At 35.8% G+C, this 25,987-nt stretch overlaps 1 protein-coding gene across 3 annotated transcripts in view; it reads left to right on the plus strand.

Moving 5' to 3' along the window:
• Nucleotides 1–406: 406 nt before the first annotated feature.
• LOC136029991 (protein neuralized-like) overlaps nt 407–25,987 on the plus strand; it is a gene marked incomplete at its 3' end in the record, with an annotated part of 86,664 nt that continues 61,083 nt past the window's right edge. The window contains 2 exon segments of one of the 3 annotated variants that reach the window (XM_065708578.1): nt 407–441; nt 7,248–7,386. In XM_065708578.1, coding sequence (XP_065564650.1) covers nt 7,338–7,386 — 49 coding nt within the window. 3 annotated transcript variants of the gene reach the window in all.

The following is a 25,987-nucleotide window of genomic DNA, read 5'->3' on the forward strand; positions in this document are numbered from 1 at the left end:
GTCTTCATTTGTTTTTGCAACTACTTCCTTTTTACTTCCCCAGATTTCTCCAGGTACCCATTTGGAAATGGGTTGACTCGTACTGAACTTGTGCTAAAAACCTTTATTTGACCTTTGGGTGCATATTAAAATTGACAGCTAATTAAAGTGACATCGTAAATAATCAATTATGAGGCCCATCATTACGGTGAAAATGGAGCATTGTGTAGCTCGACTTTTGTTAAAAAATCACTAAATATTTTGCTTCACACATATGAAACAAGAGATACAAATAGTTCCTCAACAATAATCAATTATATTTCAACATTTAGCATTTGAATATCAAAAATGAATCAAGATTCCTGATCTCTGGCCTACAGCCCGGCTTCCGCCGTTCTATCACTGCTATCTACGTTTAAAGCAAGCTATCGGATTTGAATTAAATGCATGTGTGTATGATTTGTAAGTTCTCTGGAAATCAAATAACATGACAAAATATCGAGTAGTTTGTGTAATTATTTATTTCATGTCCAAGAATTAACTATAAAATACCTGTAGTGGTCTGTAATTTTTGTTGTGGTATTTCTTAAGACCTGAGGACCATGTGAAGGAAAATAAGAAATTCTTAAAACTAGGCCTAGGCTACTTCAAAAGAGTCATAAATACTAAATTATACAATCCATAAATGTGCATTTCTACAACTTTAACCTTCATCTTTTTTGCCTTATTGATAAACAATTAGTCCTCTTTGTAGGCTATAGCATGTTATGCTTAGGCTCTACAGCCAATTTATCAATGGGGTACCACAAGACAACTATTAGAAAATAGCATATATTATATATAGGAAACAATAACAAGACAAAATCTTATATCCTACTAGTTAAATAACAAATATAGTCTTCTAGTGTATAATCTAGTGTTAATACTGCTAGGCTGTATATAAGTGAACAGTCTACTACTAGGCTAGTGTAAATATGCAGTATTGTATACTAGTATGCAGGGTAAAAAAAAACAGCATCCAATTGAGCAAAATTATGTAACACCCAAACCCTCACATTTTATAAATTCAGCACATTTTGTATTTATAATGATAAATTACTCCCACTAGGCTGGCTCTAGTGAGAGACAATTGGGTTTACACTTACATTGTGTCATGCTGTTGTAAAATTAGGACCATCTAAAAACCATCTCCACTTTTCTAGAATGTCTTGTGGCAATTATACTGTTTTTAATTACCTTTGCAGTTTGTTTTTTTGCTTATTTGTCATCCATATTTAATCAATAATTATAAATAAAACTAATTTGAAGAAAAGCAAGAAAAAAAATGTATGTAGCCCTGGGCAAATAAACTGCCATCACATTTGCTCCCATTTTAGAAGGGGTGCAATTATGATGGAAGTAATAATTAAGTTTGGTCCATCAATAAACTGTTGACAAAACAACATTGAAAAATAGAAAAACTCAAATCTTTAAAAATTATTAAGTTTTTCAAACTTATTCAACATAAATCCATCCATTTGAAATAGATGACTATGAAATGTAAATGTAGCACTGAATTTTAAAGCAGTTACAGCTTTGAATTTAGCTATATTTTATGGTTTTTAATGCCTCTGCTCCATTAGACATCTATGAAGGAGATGCTATCTCATAGATCATATCAGTTAGAAAGGTCTATTTGATTTCAATTAATTTAAATAATTAACTGTAATTTCAAATGACAATGTTAGCTAAAAGTGTGAACTCTACCTATCTTGATGTTCCTTCATTTATTAACCAAAACATAAATAGATAGTAGTAGAACCAAGACACTAGCACTAGTAGCACATTAAGTAGACTCTAAAATTTATTTTAATCACACCTTTGGCTGTGTTCATGAAAATGTTGGTCAAACTGAGATTGATCAAACTGATTCATATATAACTTTGGTCTGCAGTTTTTTGCTAAGAGTCAGAGAGTACATGCATGATTTTACTTTTTTAGTTTTTCTTGCTGTTTTTCCTACAGGGAGTTTAGATTTTGGTTTGTTTGTTGGAACAGTTTTGGGCATTCATTCTTATAATTCTTATCTAGGATCACTGTGTAGGAATTTATACAGTAGGCTCATCCTGAAACATATTTGTCTACTACACTCTTGGTGCATATAAAATCCTCCTATTTTCTTTTATTTAAGCTACCCATTGAATTCCTAGTAATTTTTAGACCAACTTTGGACAATGGTGTGAACTTGTATTATTTATGATTGCAAAGGCTGAAACAGAGGGGATGATCCAGTGAAGTGGTTTGCTGCTGTCCCATCTCACAGATATGATTTGAATGAGTGGCATATCTTCGGTCAAATCATGAGGCACTAGAATCTTCTGTCATTGCATCAGCTCAAAGTTGCCCAAAAAGGCTTTGGAAATATCTAAGAAAAAACCAGACATCACAGTCCCCATCCTCAACTTCATTCACTGACCCTGAAACACAGACAAATATAGACGATGATAATGAAAAAGCTGAACATTTTAATAAACTTTTTTCATCTGTTTTTACACAACCTCACAATGAAACTCCTATTGATCCTAATTTTTCTACCAATTTTACAATAGGTTTTGATGATTCTGACTTTGATGATCAACAAGTTTTTGAGGTCTTGAAGCATCTTGACACAAATAAATCACCAGATATTCATGAATTTTCAAACCATATGATCCAAGAGCTTGCAGCAGTACTCACTGAACCACTGACACATTTGTATAATCTGTGTCTGGCGTCTGGTACTTGCCCTTTGGCATGGAAAAAAGCAATAATTAAACCCCTGTATAAAAGTGACACAAAACGCAATTTAAAAACTATAGACCAATATCAAACACTTCAATTTTTTCCAGAGTTATGGAAAAACTAATTGTCAAGAGAATACAAAATTATTTCGAATCGAATCTTCTTTGGCATCCATCTCAACACAGATTCCATAAAAAACGTTCATGTAATACACAGCTTATGGAAGTAATTACTGACTTCCATAGGATGGCAGATGAAGGTCTCAGGTTTGATTGCATCTATATAGATTTTTCTAAGGCGTTTGATAAAATTTCCATTCTGCTTTTACTTCAAAAGTGTGAGGTATATCACCTTGGTGCCAGAACGTTGAATTGGATTGGTGATTATCTAACAGGCAGGACGCAGAAAGTGATTGTAGGTGATGCTTTGTCCTCTGCTGAGATAGTTTTAAATGGCGTTCCACAAGGTAGTTGCCTTGGTCCAGTACTTTTCTGCCTTTTCATCAATGACTTGCCTCTTGTTGTCCACCATTCCACAATTAAAATGTTCGCAGATGATGTAAAGCTCTACCGCTCCTTGACAAATTCAGATGAAGCTTTGTTGCTTCAAAAAGACTTGGATGCAGTGCACAATCGGTGTAATGCTAACTCCATGTTTGTCAACGAAAATAAGTGTAGGGTTGTCCATTACTTTGGCAACGTAGAACAAAGTTACCAATACCATCTTGCTGGACATTCAATCTTTCCTGTTGAAAATGTCCGTGACCTTGGTGTTCATTTTGATTCTAGTCTTAGGTTTGACAAGCATGTCTCTGAAGTAACTCGTAAGGCAAACTATCAGCTATTATGTCTTAGACAGAATTTCCGTAAGTTTAATCTCCATTCACTCATTGCCATTTATAAATCAACAGTTCGACCTATACTTGAATACAATTCGTCAGTATGGTATCCATTGAATAAAAATGACAGAGCAAGGGTTGAAAAAATACAGCAAAGAGCAACTAAGCTTGTACCTTATTTGAAACATTTGCCATATGAAAATAGACTGCACAGGCTAGGATTGTCAAGTCTTCAATTCTGAAGGGATAGGGCAGACATTATTAACACATTCCGTATAATAAAAGGCATTGATAATATAAGTACATCACAGTTCTTCACATTTAATGACACTAACAGGACCCGTTATCACCCACATAAATTGTACCCCTCACTTTCAAAAAGTAAAATAGGCCAACATTCATTTTACAGCAGGGTGTGGAAGCCATGGAATGACCTTCCACCTAAAACATTTCTGACAGATGACATAAATAAATTCAAAACAAGACTAGCAGAAACAAATTTTCAAAGTAAATCATTTTTAAATAATTTATAGTATTATTTGTCAGTGTTTGTTGTAGTCGTTATTTTCATCGATTTATATGTGTGCACTATGTTGTCAGTTGTATTATGTATTATGTTGTGTATTATGTTGTCATAACTTCTATTTATTATATTTATTGCGACAAGCTTGAAAGCTTACCGTATTTGGTATTAATAATAATAAAAAAAAATATCCAGGATTTTTAAAAGGGGGGGGGGGTCTCTTTTCTTCTTGGTAAGGAAAAATATTCCCTCTTTTATATTCTTTATTTGGGCCATAAAGATATTGATTGAAATTTGATGTAGGACCTTTGTTTTTCTTCTAACAACTGGTGGAATAGCCATATCCAAGAAAATATCAAACGTCTGTTAAGCTGTTCTTCATGAAATTCTTAGGGAGTTTTCAGAAAATTGATGGAAATCAAAAGAATTGTGTTTGTATTATAAGAAGAATGTAAAGTAATGCCTGTTGTTATTATTGTTGTAAATATTCTGTCACAAACTTGAGGATTATCTAAAAATTCTCATCAGAAAGCATTTGTTGTTTATGATTCATTTAGTTAGCCCTTACAGTTCCTTTCATTATCTTTCCAGTTTCAGGTTACATGTAAGTTTGGTATAAAACATGGAATGTTTCAGAATTGTGTTAAGAATATTCAAAATTATTTAATCATTCTAGTTGCCAAGTTTACTGTCAGCTGCTAATCAAACTTTTTTTGTCCATGGCATGTTTGGAGCCAGATAGAGGGGGTATGACCCGTCACTAGATTCATTAATCTCCTTGCTTTCATAGTTTACTATAGCTTTATTATTAAACTTTAATATGACATAGCAAAAGACTTCTGCAGATACCAAATCAAATGATTTTAGTCATGAACATTTCTAGGATTTTCTTCTTGGAGAAAGGGAGGGGGCTGATTTTTTTTTACTCTTGATATTCAGTTCTCGTTTTAGCTATCTTGGCATAATTAGTTTCACTTCCTTGGAAATTTGTCCCAAGAAAAAGGAAGCAACTAAATTTAATTTAGCTGCAACTCTGCATTCATGCCAACCAGATTTTTTTTTAATTATTTAATGCTATTTAATCATATTAGTTACCAAGTTTATTGTCAGTTGCAAATCAAACTTTGTTTTGTCCAGGGTATGTTTGGAGCCAGAGGAAGGGGGTATCATCCCTCATTAGGTTTACCAATGACCTTGCTTGCATAATTTGCTGTAGCTTCATTATTAAGCTTTAATATGACACAGCAAAAGACTTTCGCAGATGCCAAAACAAATGATTTTAGTCATGTGCATTCTAAGATTCTAAGATTTCTTTTAATTCTTTACATTCAGTTCTTGTTCTAGCTGTCTTGTCATAATTAACTTTGCTTTCTGAGAAAATTGTCCTTGCTGAGACTTTGAGAGGTAACTAACAGAATTTTATAATGCCCCTTTCTGCTTTTGAATATCTTTGCCTTATCTGCATGTAAAGCTAGCACTGTTATTTGGTGTTGCAATACCAACCAAGAAAAATAAACTAGCAAGTAATTATTTTAGTTGTAGTAGTTTAGATGTTTTATTATCTCCTTTTTTCTGAAAAGAGGAAAATTTTCACAAACTAGCATGCAATTATTTAATTATCTCCTTAATTAGCTCCTCAATACTACAGAAAATAAAAATCAATAAACATATGTAAAACAAGGAAGAGACTAAGTTTAATTTAGCTGCAAGTCTGTATTCATGCTGACCACATAGTTTCCCCATTAGAAAAAATTGAAAAAACTATGGAACTGAAATATTAATGCAAAGCGCCAAATTTCCTAATCAAATGTCATCACATTATGGCGTTGTTCAAATAAAACTTATCTTTACCTTGATTCTCCTTATAAATGCTATCTTTGTTTTTCTTTCCATTCTGAAACTAATGTTATCTTTTCTTTTTGCATTATTACAGCCATACCAATTATTTTCCCTTTTCTTTTTTATTTCTTCAACAATATTGCATTCTTCCTTATACCCTAGATGTTCAATTCCTCTTATTTCTTTTCCTGTTCTCCAGGTTGTGAATACTGATGCCAAACATGTGCCTACCCATGAGAAATCTAATGTTGCCTATGTTTATCTTTGTTTATATGTTGTCCAAAGGAGCAGCATTGCGGTCCAGCTTTTTCTAATGATTGGGATAGGGAATGATCCTATTGTTGGGAAAGTATAGCTGATTTAAAAACTGATTTCATGTTTTGACTGAGTATTCCAAGAAAATACTACAAATAGATAAAATTACAGGAACTAGCTGTTATGTAATTTTATATGTTATGTAAGTTACATAGTGATTTAACAGTAAACCTAATTGTGGATGGTAAGGCAATATTTCTAAAAACACGCCTATAGCAAATACAGACGAACTGATTTCATATTTGGATTCAGTATCTCAGAACTGGATAACTTTTTTCCTTTTGCATAAATTAAAAATAAGGTCAGAGACATATAGGGCCACCACAGAATGCAGAGACTACAGTTGCCTAGTCTTCAATTCCGACTTGATAGAGCCAACCTAATAAATACATTCGGTATTGTTAGGAACATTGATAATACCACTCCAACTCACTTCTTCACTTTTACAGAATGCAGTAGTACCCGTCAACACCAACACAAAATATACCCACCATGTTCACAGAAAAGATTAGGACAAAACTCTTTATCTAGCCGAGTGTGGAAGACTTCGAATGGACTTCCGTTGGGCTAACAGTTGTGGCTATCATGAACCAGTCTTTCAAAAGTAGTTTAGCCTCTATAGATTTCCATACTAGGTCTTATCACAATCCGTTTTGAATTTTTTTTTTATTAGTTGTTTTGTGACCTGTATGTTTTCATATTGTGTAATTTTTTTTATAGATTTGTATGTGTGTATTATGTTGTCAGCATTGTCCTAAATTTTTTGTTTTATAATGTTGAGTGTGACAAGCTTGAAAAAGCTTACCGTATTTTGGTATTAATAAAATATAAAGTAAATGCAACAGCAATCCTTTGTTAGGCCTTTTATAATTTGCTTTTTGATTTTACTAGGTAATGCACTAAATGTTGTATTTGTCTCAGAGACAAACTTAAGAACTCTTTTATCAGTCTGTTATATTCATTTTCTGAAGCACTAACTAGCCTTTATTTCAGCTCCAATAAGTCTGTTCAAATTTTAATCCCATTTAATTGCCACTCTGTTCCAAGAAGTAGAGAGAATAGTGGCTGTCTGTATTACCAGTCATGGGACAAGGATCTTCTATTCTTGACAGTCCTTTCCTTCTAAATAATGGTATGTTTAAATTTTATTTTAATTATACTAAATTATAGCTTTTAGTTCTTGATCAAGAATTTTTTAATAGCCTAGTTGACTCGACAGATCTTCAGTTTTGGGAGCCTAATTTTTCTAAGCAACGAATGTATAAATTTGCTATCATGGATAGATCAGAATTACTGAAGTATAGGTGCTATTAATTTTTCATTGTAAGAGGAGGGGTTCAAGGTAAGATATTTTTACTTTTTAAAATCAATGTTCCAGATGGTAATATTGCTTAACTATGATATCGTCATCAGGTTTAACTTGCCTCTTAATTTTAGAACTTATAAAAGCAGAGCCAAAATTAGTCACGCCAAAGCGCTAATTGATGGGGAGGGGGCAGTTGATCCTCTATTTTCTGGAAAGTACCTTCTTTGGAATTATTATCCATTTTTTTTTGTTATTTTTATGGAAAAAAATCGAAGAATAACAAAATTGCCGCCTTGATTAAAAAAAATACGTTTTTCCTCCCCCTCCCCCTATGTGAAATGATGCCCAGTCATGTGTCACAGCTTTTTATTACTAGACAGCTAGTAATTTAAGCCACCATCTGTTTAATCCAGCGTCATGGAAATTTTCTTCTGATAATCTGATTAAAAATGCACATTTTTCAGCTGAAAGTATGGAGCAACATTAAAACGTAAAAGAGACAGAAACTTTTCCATACATGAGGGAAAATAGTATCACGCAGGCGTACTAGTATAGTATCCCAGGGTACACCAGTATCCTGTCCTCATCAACTCTTTGCTCATTATGCTAAAGTATTTTAGTGCTTTAAAAAAGCTTTTTATTCCAATTCAATGGCTCTTTTGTTTCAGCAGTCCTTCTTAAATACTTGGAACAAGTAGTCAAACTTTAGATCAGAAAGCGAGGGGTTGAGAGAGGGGGAGCTCCTGTCATGTTTTGATTACTTTCTGTTCGTTTTTATGGCGTTGGTATCAACCAAGTGACATATAGCAATCGTAAATACTGTTGGTCTGTCTGTCGGTCCCGGTTTTGCTACTTTAGGCACTTTCAGGTAAGCTAGGACGATGAAATTTGGCAGGCGTATGAGGGACCGAACCAGATTAAATTAGAAATAGTCTTTTTTTCCGATTTGACCATCTGGGGGGGGGGGGGGGGTGAAGCGAGGGCCAGTTAATTCGGAAAAAATAGAAAAAATGAAGTACTTTTAACTTACGAACGGTTGATCAGATCTTAATGAAATTTGATGTTTGGAAGGATATCGTGTCTCATAGCTCTTATTTTAAATCCTGGCTGAATCTGGTGATATTGGGGGGGGGGGTGGGAGGGGGAAACCTAAAATCTTGGAAAAAGCTTAGAGTGGAGAGATCGGGATGAAACTTGGTGGGAAAAATAAGCACAAGTCCTAGATACATGATTGACATAACTGGAACGGATCCGCTCTCTTTGGGGTAGTTGGGGGGGGGTTGATTCTGGAAAATTAGAAAAAATGAGGTATTTTTAACTTACGAATGGGTGATCGGATCTCAATGAAATTTGATATTTAGAAGGATATCGTGTCTCAAAGCTCTTGATCGGACCTGGTGACATTGACCGGATTTGACCGGATCTGGTGACATTGGGGAGAGTTGGGGGGAACCTAAAATCATGGAAAACGCTTAGGTTTGAGGGACCGGGACGGAACTTGGTGGGAAAAATTAGAAGAAGTCTTAGATACGTGATTGACATAATTGGAACGGATGCGCCGTATTTATATATCCGCCGTATAATTGGAACGGAATGATGTATTTTTAACTTACGAAGGAGTGATCGGATCTTCATGAAACTTCGTATTTAGAAGGACGTCGTAACTAAGATCCTTTATTTTAAATCTCAACCGGATCTAGCGTCATTGGGGGTGGAAGGGGCAGTCGGTGGGGGGGGACCAGAAATCTTAGAAAATACTTAAAGCGGAGAGATCAGGATGAAACTGGATGGGAAGAATAAAAAAAAGTCTAGGATACGTGACTGACATAGCCGGATCGGATCCGCTCTCTTTGGTGGAGTTGGCGGGGGGGGCATATCCTGTGATATTGGGAGGAGTTGGAGGGGGAAACCGGAATTCTTGGAAAACGTGAAAATTGGGGTATTTTTATCTTACTAATAGGTGATCGGATCTTAATGAAGCTTGATATATAGAAGGAGCTTATGTCTCAAATGCTCCACTTTCGACTCGAATTGGATCTGGGGACATAGGGGGCTGGTGGAGGGAAACAGAAATCTTGCAAAACGCTTAGAGTGGAGAGATCGGGATGAAACTTGATGGGAAGAATAAGCACAAGTTCTAGATAGGTGATAGACATAATCGGAACGGATCCATTCTCTTTGGAGGAGCTGAGGGGTGTTAATTTGGAAAAATTGAGGTATTTTTAACTTAAGAATAGGTAACCGGATCTTAATGAAATTTGATATTTAGAAAGAATTCATGTCTCAGAGCTCTTATTTCAAATCCCGACCAGATCTGTTGACATTGGGGGGAGTTGGAAGGGGAAATCGGAAATCTTGGAAAAAGCTTAGAGTGGAGGAATCGGAATGAAGCTTGGTGGATAAAATAAGAAATACGTGATACGTATTTCTAGATACGTGATTGACGTAACCGTACTGGATTCGCTCTCTTTGGGGAGTTGGGGGGAGTGGTTCAGTGATTTGGCGAGTTTGGTGCTTCTGGACGTGCTAGGACGATGAAAATTGGTAGGCGTGTCAGGGAGCTGCACAAATTGACTTGATAAAGTCGTTTTCCCAGATTCGACCGTCTGGGCGGCTGATGGAAGAGGAAAAATTATAAAAAATGAGGTATTTATAACTTACGAGCTTTGATCGGATCTTAATGAATTTTGACATCGTGACTCAGAGCTCTTATTTTAAATCCCGATTAAGCCTCTGATTTTCCTTTTAAATCAATCTGTTCATTCTTAGAATTTTGTTAGAGCTCATACCATATGAGCTCTTGGCTCTTACCTCTTCTTGCCTCGTCACAAGTGCCATATGAGCTCTTATTTCTTGTTAGTTTTAATGTTGCTCCTTACTTTTAGTTGAAAAATCCTGGTTTTTAATTTAAATTTTCATCGATTTTCAAATCTTGGCCAGGGCTAACCAAGATATGACATGGGGTTCTGGCCCCATAAGCCACGATCTTCCTTCTTCACTTTTGCTGCTTAAGAATTACAATTTTAGATTGAAATTATAATTTGGACAAAATAGAATAATTAGTCAATATTTTTGATGAGCAAAAGTTTTGTTGAATGAGTTGTTGATAATATTTTACCATATAATTTCAAGTGGACAAAAAAGGGCGTTATTGTTTATACGGATTAAAGTTCTGCGTAACTTTCGATCTTCTGCGTGGCTGAAGCCGTTGCGACCTCCACATTAGGGCTCTCTGATATATAAACATTGTAAACATACGTTTAAATACAGTAGAATATTGTATATATGTAGTAAAAGAGAAATATTACCATTTTGAGTCGCTTTTTAGTGAACAGTGTTAGCTTCCGGCCCTGGCCCCTACGACCAATGATAAATATGTAGACGAAAAATGTCCTTGGAAATGAAGAGAGAATAGATATCACTACCCGCATGTCACTCCGCAGTACCATTATTAAGGCCTAGTCTCAAGGAAGGGAAATGAGAGATTTGTTCGAGGTAAAATCGTAATGTGAAGCCAAAAAATGGCAGAAAAAGCAACTATGCGATGACACAATTGTTTTGGCTGCTTAAAAGGGACACTAGAACTTTCAATTTTTCTTTGAATGAGCTGTTTTTTATCTTTTTGGACCTCTGCTTCCATACGTTCACCCCTCAAAAATAAAATAAAAAGTAAAACAAACACATATACGGGTTCTTTTTTTGTGACAAAAAGAGACACAAATTTCTACTTTTTGTATTTTTTGGGTCCAAGGTTTCATCAAAGGGAGGAGGGAGGGATAGCCTAATCGTGGAATTCAAAACATGTATATTTTGAAGAAAGGTAAAATCATGGAGGAAGCTTTTAAGTTCGAATGCGTCACCGCATTCGAACATATTTATCTTGTACTGACAAGATAACACAATTTTCAGGAACGAATAGGCCACCGTGTGGCATTATGTCATCTGCAACTGAGGAGCTTAGCATATAGTTTCTTGATACTTTTAAATTTGCTGTTTATCTCAGAGTTTTCAATCAATAGCAACTAGCTCCTCTTTTGAGCAAAATCCCAGTTTGGCGCCTCAAAATGGCAACAAAACGCTACTTTCCCGTGCCACAGTCTTTTTCGTTACTATTAAAGGATACTAGAATTTTAATTTTCTTTCAAACAAGCCCTCTAATGACCTCCTAGAACTATTGGTTCGATACGATCAGCCCTGAAAAAACTACTAAAACAAATAAACATACATCCATGATCCTTCTCCTGGAAAATAAAAATGTAAAATTCCATATTCTTGTAGATAGGGAGCTTGAAACATCTATACTATGGTTCTTTGATATGCTGAATCTTATGGTGCAATTTTTATGAAGATTCCTTAAATTTGGGGGTGGTTACCCCTTTTTGCAAAAATCAGACGAATTTTATCAGACTCTTAGCGTTTGATGGATAACATTAAATTGAATGAATTTTATATATCTGGAATCAGCATAGAAAGCGGATTCCTTTGTTTTTTTAATTTTTATTATTTTTTTGTAGCTTTGGTTACAATTGGCCGAGTTGCTCCCTACTTACAGTTCGTTATCACGAGCTGTTTGATATAATATTTTTGTAACCTCTCTCATACAGTATGTGTGCTATAAAAGAGTAAGAAAAGGGAAAAAAAAGAGAAAATACAGTGAAAAATACGCACTAAAAGAAAAACAAACGAAAAAAGCTGATGTGTCCTAGGGCCTTTGATTGTTTGGGTCGTTTGTTTTTAAAGAGTGGGGGGGGGGGGTAATGAGATTTTTTATAGCTTTTTGTTGGAACAATTTTCTATTCAGGATCACAATTTAAGTTTATTTTTTAAAGATTTAGATTTGGATTTAATTAAAAAAGTATCTTCAGTAATTGTTGACAACTTTTTATCTTTTATTAGTGGCAGTCCTTTTTTTTTAAATTGTGGTAGGCTGTATGCTCTTTCTGTATATCAATCTCAATGAATGGATCTCTGACGCCATCCTTGTTTCCTCTTTTGGATAGGGGTAGTCTAATCAAAAATTGCAGAACAACTATATTCTGAAGAAGGGTCAAATCGTGGAGCAAGCTGTACGCTTTTACGTTCGCTTTTGGGAAAAGAAATACCACATCCATGACAAAATAAAAAAAGAAAATTACTGAAGACCCTATAGAGTTGGTTAAAACAATGCGATATCGAGTCATCCAATGAGTTGGCTCAATATCACCCAATTGATTTTGATGTGATTGGTACAAAAAAGAGAAGTTGTTGTGGACTGTGACATCCAGGCCATTCACTATTATGATTCTGAGGGCATGGCACAACGATTTTCACTCATCCATAAGTAGGCTTTAGAACAAGAAATCACTTTGGAATATTTTGTTTGATTTGCCATGGCTCTTAAATAATTAGCTCATCATCTCATTTCAGTAACATAGTCCACATTTCACCCAAGCACCTTTTTATTATATCAGGGTTTTTTATAGCAGAAGATTTTATTATATCAGGGGTATAATACCTTCAATGACAACTGAAGTCACTATATAGCATTAAGTTTAGTCACTTAGAAGAGAAATAGTCTTAACATCCTTTTGTCTGTCGGGAGATGCTGACGTTGTTTCTTAGCAGTTTAAGCGAAATATTAATTACAGTGAAGAGTAATCATATAATTTATATTTTATTATTTTCTTAATTCCTAACTTTGCGGTGCCAGGTACATTTTAATAATGGATTTGCCGCTATTCTTTTACATCGCTCCATCACGAGGTTTTAGATGACCATTGAACCTTCTTTTGAAGGAGTCAACAGAGAAACTTTTAGGGATAATATCCCCAGGACGTTTTCCTGTTTATTGTATATATTACAACGCCATCTAAGTGAAAAAATTTAAATCTTTACTCAGTCGTAAAATGAAAAACCAAGCACGCACAATAGAATTCATTCGGGAATGTGAATTTATCATAAGTAGAAATGAGGTAGTTTACACATATTATGCACATATTGAGTAAACTAAAAAATGGTGATTTCGGGTGGGGGGGGGGGGGCGAAGGAGCCTTCGCACGTTCAACACTCCTATCATTTCGTTTGATAAATAACCACAGACAGCATTTTAAATTTATAATTTTGAATTCGATTTTAAAGCTTATTTTAAAGAATGAAATGCTCCTTTAAATGTTCGGTGACGTTCGAAAGTCCTTTTTTTTATAATCCCTGCCAAATTAATGTGTTTCAATGAATTGTTAGTAACAAATTTTAGTTCGTAATTTTTTTTTATGAGCCAATATAAACAAACTTTTTTTTTTATAAGATAAGGACGGTGGAACCAGGCCTTAAATACATGGAATAATGTGTGAAGTCATCTATTGAATGTATAATATGGACAATTTTCGATACTGTTAAGAAAAATTGCGAGATTTGAATCAGTTTTAGCAATATGGTGTTAGGGTAAGTTAAGTAAGTTAGTTACGGTGTTATGGTGTTAAGCAATACGGTGGTAAGTAAGCATAAGGTTTATGGTTTCTACCAAAGAGTATATATAATTTATCAGATTAATTTGTAATTTATTGCGGGTTAGACCTAAAAAATCTTCCGGATCAAGGCTCAGGCCTCAGAGGCCTGTTGCCTCCGTTTATTTAAAAAAAATTAATTATGGCTGAGGAACCCTAAATGAATTTGATTCCTCTCCCCTTACGATATTCTGTGCAAACTGTCGAACTCTTCCTTTCCCCACAACATCCTCAAACTTGACATTCAAAACAAGGAAAAATTCCTGCCGGTTTCTTCTACTAGTTGGACAATGTTCAGTCAAATGACTCCTCGTTTTAATTGTTGTTTTTCTTGGTATGGATTATTTTATCAAATAGTGCTCATACTATAACAACCATTGGAAGGCTAAGTACGTAAAATCTATAGTACAAAAATGGTTTTGTTTACAAAGTCCAGAAGTATACTAGACACAACTCAGAACAGATATGAAACTAGACTCAGAAGATATAGGATACTCTATGTATATATACAGGAAAAGATCACTGATCTACAATGGCGTAAAAATATACACGTTCTGTTGTAGCTTCAGTTACTGTTATTCTCTCTGACCTTCTTATTCGTAGTATATTTTTAGTTAGTGCGATATAAAACTTTGGGAGTACAAGCTTAGTCTCATTGCATCCCACCTTCGTATGCCAGTTTTGTTCCAATCTTCTTCTGCTCCATTTCTTCACTGTCGCTTTCCAGAAGCCATGAAAAAGGAAGACGATGGGTTCTGGTCAATGGGCTCTGTGAGTGATCTCTCGGCCTTGGCTGCTTCATCTGCCATGTCATTACCCTTGATCGTGGAATGGCCTGGTACCAACATCGGAGTAATTTAGAGTCATTTGGCTGATAGATTGTTCAGTGCTTCACACAAAACAAAGTTGCTTCCATATTTGGACTTTGCCATCCAGTTCTTGTTGAGAATACACGAGATTGGATTGCTCACCATCTCACGTAGCAGCCTCCTGAGTGGCGAGCTAAGGTTTCGGCCCGTCTATTTATGGCGGCTTTGGACAAATTAATCTTATTTTCGGACAAAGGTTTCTTCATGGCTTACATCCGCAGTAGTTATTCCACCCTCAGCTGTGTTCCTCACTCATCGCTTCAGTGACCAAGAAAACACCGAGAAAAGCTCATCTTTGTGTGTTGTCCCTGAGTGTATTGGGTTCATAGTGGCTGTAGCGGGAGGAGAATAATTTGGTTTTGGAATGCATGTAGACGTGGGAGTTTGGTGTTGGGTTCCGTAGCCTCTGTGGTGAACGGTGTTGAAGCTCTTGGTGAACACTACATCTGAAGTTAGAAATGGCAAGGAGGACGATGGGATGTAAACCAGGATTCTTATAAGTTTATTCATAAATCAGAGCTAGAAATGACAGAGGAGAAGTTGCAGTAAACCAGAAACTGGAGGATATACACGTCCAGGGGTTCTCATCTAGTTGGGTTTATCGGGCATCTCGGGCTGATTAAGTCCCTCTTGCTGAGTCTGCTCACATACCCATACGTGAGGACCATATGCAAGCAAGTTAGCCCCCCCCGCTCCTATCTGAACTTATAAGAGTGGAAAGTGACTCTACTGTCCAAGAAAAATCACCAACGCCATCTATCATTGGTGTTTCTTAGTGTTTTTTTATTGTAATACTAAGGCCAAATTTGTTTAGTTAGTATAATTGGGAAAATTGGTGTTTTAATCAGCGTCTGATCTCAGTTTTTGAAAAAAAAACAATTGGTCACCTCGACAAAATGTGCCAAGAAACAGCGAACGGTGAATGGCGCTTGTGATTTTTTTGTGATTTTTTGTTGAGCACTGGGATCGGTTTCCATTTATAAATTACCCATATTCTTTGGTCTCTTCGATCGTGAAGAAGAAATTAATATTACTGCTATTTTCCAAAATTAAATTTTATTTGAGCATCAGACTATTCATTTTTTTAATTAAAAATTTGGAAAAAAAGGAGAAAGGAATGCAGCTTTAATCGACCCAAGCTGTGAAAAACTCCCATCACACTTCTCAGTTTTAGAAATTCCTGACTCCTTGTCATTCCTGAAACCTTAACAAAATAGACACTGAATTCTATTTTTTTAAATGGTTCGTGGTAACGAACTGTAAGCAACGAGCGGCTCGGCCCAATAGTAACCAGAACCTTAGAAAACGAAATTTTGCTGACAATAGATACACCAAAAGAATTGGCTTTTTATGCTGAGTCCAAATATATGAAATTTACGGAGTCTAATGCTACACATTCAAATAGTTGGTGCCACACGTCTGCAAAAAGTGCAAAACGCCACATTCTTATAGATAGGTGCTAATAACCTCTGCAGTATGGTTCTCTGATACCACAAATCTAATGAAGTGATTTAAATTAAGAACGCTTTACCGTTGGGGGCGTTTCCCGTTTTTTGAAAATCAGGGAAATTTTCTCAGGCCCTTTGCTTTTATGGATAAAATTAAACTTAATACATTTTATATATTTAGATTTAGAAGAGAAAGCCGATTTTTGTGGTGTATTAAATTTGTTTTATCAAAGTTCCTTTTTTAGAATTTCGAATAATATTAGCCCTAGTAGCTCCTTACGTACAGTTTATTATTACGAACTGCTTGAAAGCGAAAACCATAGAAGCTGCAGCTTTTAAACAAAAAGCGTTTGAAGGCAGCTCTGAAATATTTTGTTTAAAATCGAAAACTGTAAAAATTTAAGTTTTTCAAACGGATAGTATTGAGAGACAACTTAGAGTCCATAGCCTTTTTTTTCAAAATGGAAATAAAAAAAGTTTGAGCTTTTCAAACAAAGGTGTTTGAAGGCAGCTAAGTCTCCGAAGCATTTCCTTTGAGCTGTCAAAACTACAAATTTGAGCTTTTCAAACAAAAGGCGTTTGAAGGCAACAAAGTCTCCTAAGCATTTCTTTTGAACTATCGAAACTAAAAAGTTCAAGCTTTACGAAGCAAGTCTCCGAAGTGTTGCGTTTGAAAAATGGAAATTAAAGTGTCATAGCAGATGTTTCCAAACGGAAGGGTTTCGGAGACAACTCTTATTCTGATGCCTTTTTCTAGAGAGAAATGTATATATTATACCAAACAACAGCATCAGTATTAACAGCCACTCCGAGAAGTAAAAAATTTGTCCAAGGGGGTGACAAAAAGACAATAGGATAATTCAAGACAAAATAAGTACAAAAAACGATTAATACAAATTGCACATCCTAATCTGCACCACAAACTTTAGAACTAATCGGTTTCAACTTTGCTATTGTACCCATAACCCGAGTGGCTATAATTATTTATCTAATCGTTTACGTCCCCCACCTTCCCTTAAAAAAAAAAAAAAAAAAATTTGCTCACTATAAAGGATTTTTTAAATTGCTCTCTTAAGCAAAGGAATATCACTTATATTTATGATATTCTGATAAAGATGTGTTTCAACTCCTAATCCCCCTATGAAGCGCAGAAAACGTCGACAGGGTTGAAACAACCATTGGCGTATTAATCTCTGTAGAAAATGTCGTAATCGTTGACCGAGAATCTTAAATTTGCTTGGGCAAACTAATCGAGACAGGGGGGGGGGTTCAAGTGCCCCTCCCAATCAACACCCCTTCATGTGCAGAGAAAGTAATGCTGCACGGTAGTGCATTCGTTCCTGAAAATTCACGTGGCTAATGCGAGACAAATGGCACATCCAATGAGACCCTCTGAGACCATCTAATGTTCCAGTGCTCCACTTTTGGTGAAAAAAAAGAAAAGAAAAGAGGGACATCAGTGTTTTCCATGCAAAAAAGAGGCTTTCCCAGTTGTTCAAAGTGGGGACTGTAGGTTTTCCGTTTAGGTTTCTCGGCAATGGCGATTCCAACGTAATACCTTCCCCAGAATTCCCCAGGTACCCATATAGAGCTGGGTTGACTCTGGCTGAGCTTACAGAGTCACGCCACTGACCCCCATCCTAAGCCAAATAATTTGGTATACTAGGTTCGAATCCTCGTGTATCCAATTATTTAGCTTGGGACAGGGGTCAGTGCCATTAGGGTAAGCCAGAGTTGACCCAGTGCTAAATGGGTACATGGAGAAATTTGGGGAAGGTAAATAGGAAGGGTGTGCGAAAGCATAGGATGGTTGGCCACCAACCCCCCATTGCGCTTCCTGACTGAAGGGCCAAGAAACGGAGATCAGCACCGTCAGTAGGGACTGTATAGTCCAATACCGTATTATTAATCTTTTTTTTTACTTCCCATTTCAATCAGACCCCATTTTTTGACTGTTTTCAGACTCTTTTCAAAATTCCCTCAAAATTGTTTCCCAATAATATTTTAATATTTTGATTAATCGAAATAATGTTTACCATTCCTGAATCAGCTACAAATGGTATTTTTTTTTATCACCACATCAGTTTTTTCTCAAAGCACGTTTTTAAACTTTTGGTTACTATGGGCTGCGGTTCGTTCTTTAATTGGTTGCAGCCTTTGTTGGCGAACTGCTCTGCATTGGTTGAGTTTGGTTGTTACCACTAAGTATCGGCTTGGGGTAATCATTATTGTTTCGGAAGCTTTTGAATTTGAAGCTTTATGAAAAAAGGGGTATCACTCGCCATTTTTAGGGGTTTTAGGCTCTTTTCGGAATCTTTATAAATTATTTTCCCCCATTACATTTTAATATTAAGATTAATCGAAATAATAATTACTACAAACAGTAATTTTTTCTCATTACATCAAGTTTTTTGTTCAAAACGTGTTTTTAAACTTTTGTTACAATGGGCTGTGGTTCGCTCTTTAATAGGTTGCAGCCTTTGTTGGCGAACTGCTCTGCATTGGTTGAGTTTGGTTGTTACCACTGAGTATCGGCTTGGGGTAATCATTATTGTTTCGGAAGCTTTTGAATTTGAAGCTTTATGAAAAAAGGGGTATCACTCGCCATTTTTAGGGGTTTTAGGCTCTTTTCGGAATCTTTATAAATTATTTTCCCCCATTACATTTTAATATTAAGATTAATCGAAATAATAATTACTGCAAACAGTAATTTTTTCTCATTACATCAAGTTTTTTGTTCAAAACGTGTTTTAAACTTTTGTTACAATGGGCCGTGGTTCGCTCTTTAATAGGTTGCAGCCTTTGTTGGCGAACTGCTCTGCATTGGTTGAGTTTGGTTGTTACCACTAAGTATCGGCTTGGGGTAATCATTATTGTTTCAGAAGCTTTTGAATTAGAAGCTTCTTCAAATTTTCCAGTGTTCTGATCCAATTACTTTACAAGCAGACATGTTTGCTTATTTTGCTCATTATAACCGCAATTGAAGAATTAATTATAACAGCCAATTTTCAGCAGTCTTCATATGAAAAGTTCCTAGCCTGGACCTGATCAGAATTAATGACGATTTCTTCGCACAGACAGGACTATGCCAGTAGGTCCTAATATTCTAGTTAAAACTTCCTATTACAAAATAAAAACCAACTTCACTAATCAAAATGAAGCTTGGGATCTCCGTGTAGTTCGAAACAAAGGATGTCTTACGTTCTAAGCATATGACGTTTTCAGTAAAGTGGAAGTTATAATGTAATATTTTGGCTGCGGTAATCCAAATGCATTGTGTTTCAAGTCATAAATTTAACAGCAAATAGAAGAAAAAAAAATCACGTTTTATTTTCTTATTTTAGGTATCCAATTGTTATTATTAATGTAATAACTCTCTAATTGCTACAGAATCAAAATGCTGTAGTTCCTGGAATCAGAGCTTCTGGGCTGCCCAAGAGCCTGACAATAAGACGACTTAATACGACATTAGTCATATTAAGTCGCTAAATCGCAGGCTGACCCATGTTCTTTGTGCTACTTCCTTTCAACTTCAAAATAAACTCTAACCTAATTAGAAACCGGTACAAAAACAATGTCCTTTTTTGTTTTTGAGTCTAATTCGATTAAATATATAAGTGGTGAATTTGCCACACGCCGTTAGAAGTTCGCTGGTGGGGCTTCATACAATTTATTTGATCCAGTTCGGTTTCCTTGATCAGCTTTTTATTGGTAACTTATATTCTTTTCTAATGTTGGCGGTTCTCTTTGAGCTGTTTCTAAGCAAAAAGGAAGCGTATTGTGAAGTCAAATTAGAATCTATAAGTTAGAGGTCTAGTAGAATTCAAAACATGAGTTTTCAGACGAATTCCGTTTATAAGGAAATAAAATGAAAACATGGAAAGGGTGCTAGCACATCCTTCACGAGGTGTCAATTGGGAGGGATATTCCCTTCGTTATCCCCCCCCCCCTCAGACGTATGTTTGGGGGGGGGGTTACTTTCCAACAAATTGCATTTTTGCTTGCAACTCGGAAGAATTCTGTTTCAAAACTCCAATTTCTTCGGTTCCTATTTTTCAAACGGAATGTATTGGAGTCAAAGTTGTCTTTTTATCATCTGTATGAAAAACCAAAGTTCACTTAATTTCCGTTTTTCGAGGAAGGCATTAGAATCAGAGTCGTCTCTGGACCTCTTCCGTTTAAAAACTCTAGCTACGGTATCCATTTTCAAATGGAATCCTTCGGAGACATTGTTGCCTCCAAACGCCTTTGTTTGAAAAACCCAAACTATAGTGCCATATTAAACTCTAAACTATGCATCGGCACTGTTTCTGTTTTCTGTTTCTGTTTCTGTTTTTTCTTGCCTGTTTCTGTTTCTGTTTTTACAAAAAACAGAACAGAAAACAGAAACAGGCTACCTGTTTTTGTTTTACCTGTTTCTGTTTCTGTTCTGTTTTTTTTTCATCTGTTTTTTTCCGTTTCTGTTTTTTTTTTATCTGTTTTCTGTTTTTTTTCTGTTTTTTTTTTTCAAATACCGCGCTATCTAGCGGACATGATACCGAAACGCATGATACCTACTCGTACCTACCGTACCGAAACGCACATCTAGCGGGCATGATACCATGATACCGTTGATTTTTGAATTTCAACAAAAAGGGAATAGTTGTGGGAAAAGTCAAAGTCATGGCCAATTGTAGAAAAAAGCTAAGACCGATTGTCCAATTAAGTGGGCAACCCAGTCAAGGTTAATTTTACCCCTTTGATTGCCGTTGTGACTGTCCCCCTTTTATGCTACACCTCTCCGTGCATGCATGTCCCTTGACAATGCCGAAATAGAGTCAACCCGTTGACTACGGGTTGACTACTTGAAAATTTTCCTCTCATGCATGTCACTCCACAATGCTCAACTAGAGTCAACCTCTCATGCTAATTCACGGCGGGGTAAATCTGAGCGAAAGAGAGAGATAGAGAAAGAGAGAGAAGCTTGAACGCTATACAGTGGACATGGGCTAGATGGGAACCCCATATGACAATGTCTCTACTGTTGGTATTAAATAAAAAAAACTAGTTTTTTTAACTGAAAGTAAGGAGCGACATTAAAACTTAAAACGAACAGAAATTACTCCGTATATGAAATGGGTTGTCCCCTCCGCAGTCCCTCGCTCTTTACGCTAAAGTTTGACTCTTTGCCACAATTCTACTTTTTAAAACAATTAAAAACTTTAGCGTAAAGAGCGTGGGACTGCGGAGGGGACAACCCATTTCATATACGGAGTAATTTCTGTTCGTTTTAAGTTTTAATGTCGCTCCTTACTTTCAGTTAAAAAAACTAGTTTTTTTTATTTAATTTCTGAACGTTTTTGAGTTAATGCATGTTTGATTTTGGCTCTCCGCACATAAATTATTGAAATGAAATTAGTATCTTAATTTTTTTTGGCTAAATGGCTTTCTCTTAGTTTTGATCAGACCATTTTGAGAAATAAGGGGTGGGGAAGGAGGCCTAGCTGCCCTCCAATTTTTCGGTTACTTAAAAAGGCTACTAGAACTTTTAATATTCAACGAACGCTTTTATTAGTAAAAATATACGTAACTTAAGAATTAACTTACGTAACAAACTTTTATATTCTTATATTTTTATTATGTGTACGAGGGGGTTTGTACCCTCGTTAATACCTTGCTCTTTACACTAAATCGTAAGTTTTGTCCCAATTCTTTAAGAATGACCCCTGAATCAAATAGGCCGAAGAATAAATAGTTGAAATCACTAAAAATATTTTAGCATAAAGAGCGAGGTATTTATCTCCTCCTAAATACCTCGCTCTTTATGCTAAAGTAATTTTAGAACCCCTCATATGCGTAATAATCTCTGTTTGTTTTAAATTTCAATGCTATTCCTTACTTTCATTTGAAAAAACGTTTTCATGTTTATTTTTCATTGTTTTTTTTTTATAGTAGTGCTAGAAAATCCTGCGCCCTTTTCATTGAATTTTTCTTCCCCCGTGACATATTCCTCAAAGGAAAGATCCTCCCACAAGGCCCTCTCCCATCAACCCCACCCCCTCAAACCAAAAAAAAAACATGAAAACGTCTGAACACTTCCCAATAACCATTACTATATGTAAACACTGGTCAAAGTTTGTAACTTGCAGCCCCTCCCTCAGGGATTGTGGGGGAGTAAGTCATTCCCAAAGACATAGTTATTATGGTTTTCGACTATGCTGAACAAAATGGCTATCTTAAAATTTTAATCTGTTGACTTTTGGAAAAAATGAGCATGGGAGGGGGCCTATTTGCCCTCCAATTTTTTTGGTCACTTAAAAAGGGCACTGGAACTTTTCATTTCCGTTACAATGAGCCCTCTCACGACATTCTAGGACCACTTGGTCGATAAGATGACCCCTGGGAAAAAAAAAAACAAATAAACACGCACCCGTGATTTGTCCTTCTGGCAAAAAATACAAAATTCCACATTTTTTAGATAGGAGCTTGAAATTTTTGCTAGAGAGTTCTCTGATATACCGAATGCGATAGTGTGATTTTCGTTAAGATTCTATGACTGTTAGGGGATGTTTCCCCCTTTTTTCCAAAATAGGGCAAATTTTCTCAGGGCAAATAACTTTTGATGACAAAGACAAAATTAATTGAAACTTATATATTTAGAATCAGCGTAAAAATTCGATTCTTTTGATGTATCTTTTAGCATCAAAATTCCGATTTTTAGAGTTTCGTTTACTATTGAGCCGGGTCGCCCCTTTCTACAGTTCCTTACCACGAACTGTTTGAAAAGAAAATAATTCGGTATTTCGGGGCTTCTGACATTATTAATCCTTTGCAGAAGTTAGGCTCAAAATTGAAAAAGGATTATATTTTTTCTCTGGGCCCCTTCCACCTATTAGTTCGTTTATTTTCCCGTTAGTTTTCACCTGTTTTCGCTTTATAGTTGTGTTATCTCTTAGCAGTTCTTTCGCTAGTTGAGTTATGGTTGTGGTATATATGTTTTATCACTCGTATAGTTGTGTTATTTTCAAATTATACTCCATAATAGAGAGGATCCGAACACCCAGCATTGTATATTAAGCTCTTAATTTGACGTTTTTTTCTAACGTGACCAGATTCGTCCTGCGCCCTTTTCATTGAATTTTTTCCCCCATGGCATATTTCTCCAAGGAAAGATCCTCCCACATAGCCCCCTCCCTCAACCCTACCCCCAAAACCAAAAAAATACCCCTGAAAACGTCTGTACACTTCCCAATAACCATTATTATATGTAAACACTGGTTGAAGTTTGTAACTTGCAACCCCTCCCCCAGGGACTGTGGGGGAGTAAGTCTTCCCCAAAAACATAGTTATTATGATTTTCGACTATGCTAAACAAAATGGCTATCTCAAAATTTTGATCCGTTGACTTTGGGAAAAAAATGGGCGTGGGAGGGGGCCTAGATGCCCTCCAATTTTTTTGGTCACTTAAAAAGGGCACTAGAACTTTTCATTTCCGTTAGAATGAGCCCTCTTGTGACGTTCTAGGACCACTTGGTCGATACGATGACCCCTGGGAAAAAAAAAAAACAAAAAAACAAACAAATAAACACGCACCCGTGATTTGTCTTCTGGCAAAAAATGCAAAATTCCACATTTTCTTAGATAGGAGCTTGAAACTTCTACAATAGGGTTCTCTGATACGCTGAATCTGATGGTGTCATTTTCGTTAAGATCCTACGACTTTTAGGGGGTGTTTCCCCCTATTTTCCTAAATAAGGCAAATTTTCTCAGGCTCGTAACTTTTAATGGATAAGACTAAACTTGATGAAACTTATATATTTAAAATCAGCATTAAAATGCGATTCTTTTGATGTAGCTATTGATATCAAAACTCAATTTTTTAGAGTTTTGGTTACTATTGAGCCGGATCGCTCCTTACTACAGTTCGTTACCACGAACTGTTTGATATGTGTAGCGGATGGCTATTACCGCTTGAGCAACGGTCTAACCATTGACGGCTTTAAGGATTCGTGCTTTAAGCGGCAAACATGGGCTCAATGAAACCCTATATAAAAGAGGAATATAGCGTTGGTATTTACTTAGAGCAATGGGTTACCGCTAGAACAGCGGTCCAACAAGCCACGGCTTGAAGGCATCCGTACTTTAAGCGGTGAACCTAGACACCTTGGTATGTGTGTAGCGGAGGGTTATTACCACTTGAGCAATGGTCTAACCATAGAGCGTTATAGAGCGTTGGTATTTGCTTAGAGCAATGGGTTACCGCTATAGCGACGGTTTAAATAGCCTCTAACTTAAGCGGTGGACATAAGCTAGATGGGATGACTCTGTGTCTGTCTGGTATATATTAGCAAGCAGCGGTCTAAGTAGCCTCGGCTTGAAAGCATCCGTGCTTTAAGCGGTGAATATAGTGTTGGTATATGCTTTGAGCAATGGTTTACCGCTAAAGCAACGGTCTAAGAGCAACTAGGGTAAATTGCCAATTATAAATGACATTTAAGCTTGAAAGGAATATAGCGTTGGTATCACCCGATTGGACACATTTTATGACAAATTTCGCCCCCCCCCCCCTAAAAATACGCTAGTGTGTTGAATTACACGAAGTTGCTCATCTTTTGTATGTGACTACAAGGATTTAACAAGAAGATGTTTTCTTTCCTATTAGAAATAGAAGAAGTAAGGAAAAAACAGGAAAAACAGCTGTTAAAACAGCTGTTTTTTTTTAAAAAACAGCTGTTTTCTGTTTTTTCAAAAAACAGAATAGATTACAGAAACAGGTCACCTGTTTTTGTTTGACCTGTTTCTGTTTCTGTTCTGTTTTTTTTCTAACTGTTTTTTTCTGTTTCTGTTTTTCTCAAAAACAGAAACAGTGCCGATGCTTACTCTAAACCAGCAAAAATAAAGTCCTGTGATATTTCAGAATCAAAACGACCAGAAAATACTATCAAAGAATAAATGAAGCTAAAAACAAATAGAAACTAAACTAAATTATCATATCAAACATAACGATAACAAGATCTGATATAGATGAATAAATAAATCTTAAAACGAGTAAAAATTAAATTGAATATCCAAGTTAAACATAAAACGAATAGAAATTGCAAGAAACAGGAGTTTGGCTACTGCCCTCTTTCTGCTCCCCTGGCCCTAAAAGTTCTAAGCCTATTGTATCATTTGCGTTTTATTAAAAACTATATGTATTTTGAACACTGTGCTTGATTTTTTCAAAACAATAACGACAAATAAAAAATAAATCACTATAATTATCAAGATGACTGGAAATAATTAATGAACATAAACTAAATATTTAATGTGTAATGGCACTAATTTATAGAAATTCAGCAGTTCTAGATTTTATTGCACTGTAATTTTTTTTTTCAGTGTTGTAAAAACTACTTTTTCGGATTTTTTTTTTCAATTAATTTTTGCTCGTTTTTAGTTGCCAAATTATTGTTATTGATTGATAAAATGAATATTTTTCTTGCTTATGCTTTAAAATATATGATTCGAATTTATTAATTCTAATGAGTGTCTTTTGGTCTATTTCAACTTCCCCCTCAGCATTTCCTGAAAATTTAAACATTCTTGGGATATTGTAGACACGGCATAATATCCTTTAAGTTATCGCACTTGCAGTTGCAAGTAATCGTAG

The sequence above is a fragment of the Artemia franciscana genome, chromosome 8 (assembly GCF_032884065.1).
Source record: "Artemia franciscana chromosome 8, ASM3288406v1, whole genome shotgun sequence".
Classification (NCBI taxonomy): Eukaryota; Metazoa; Arthropoda; class Branchiopoda; order Anostraca; family Artemiidae; genus Artemia; species Artemia franciscana.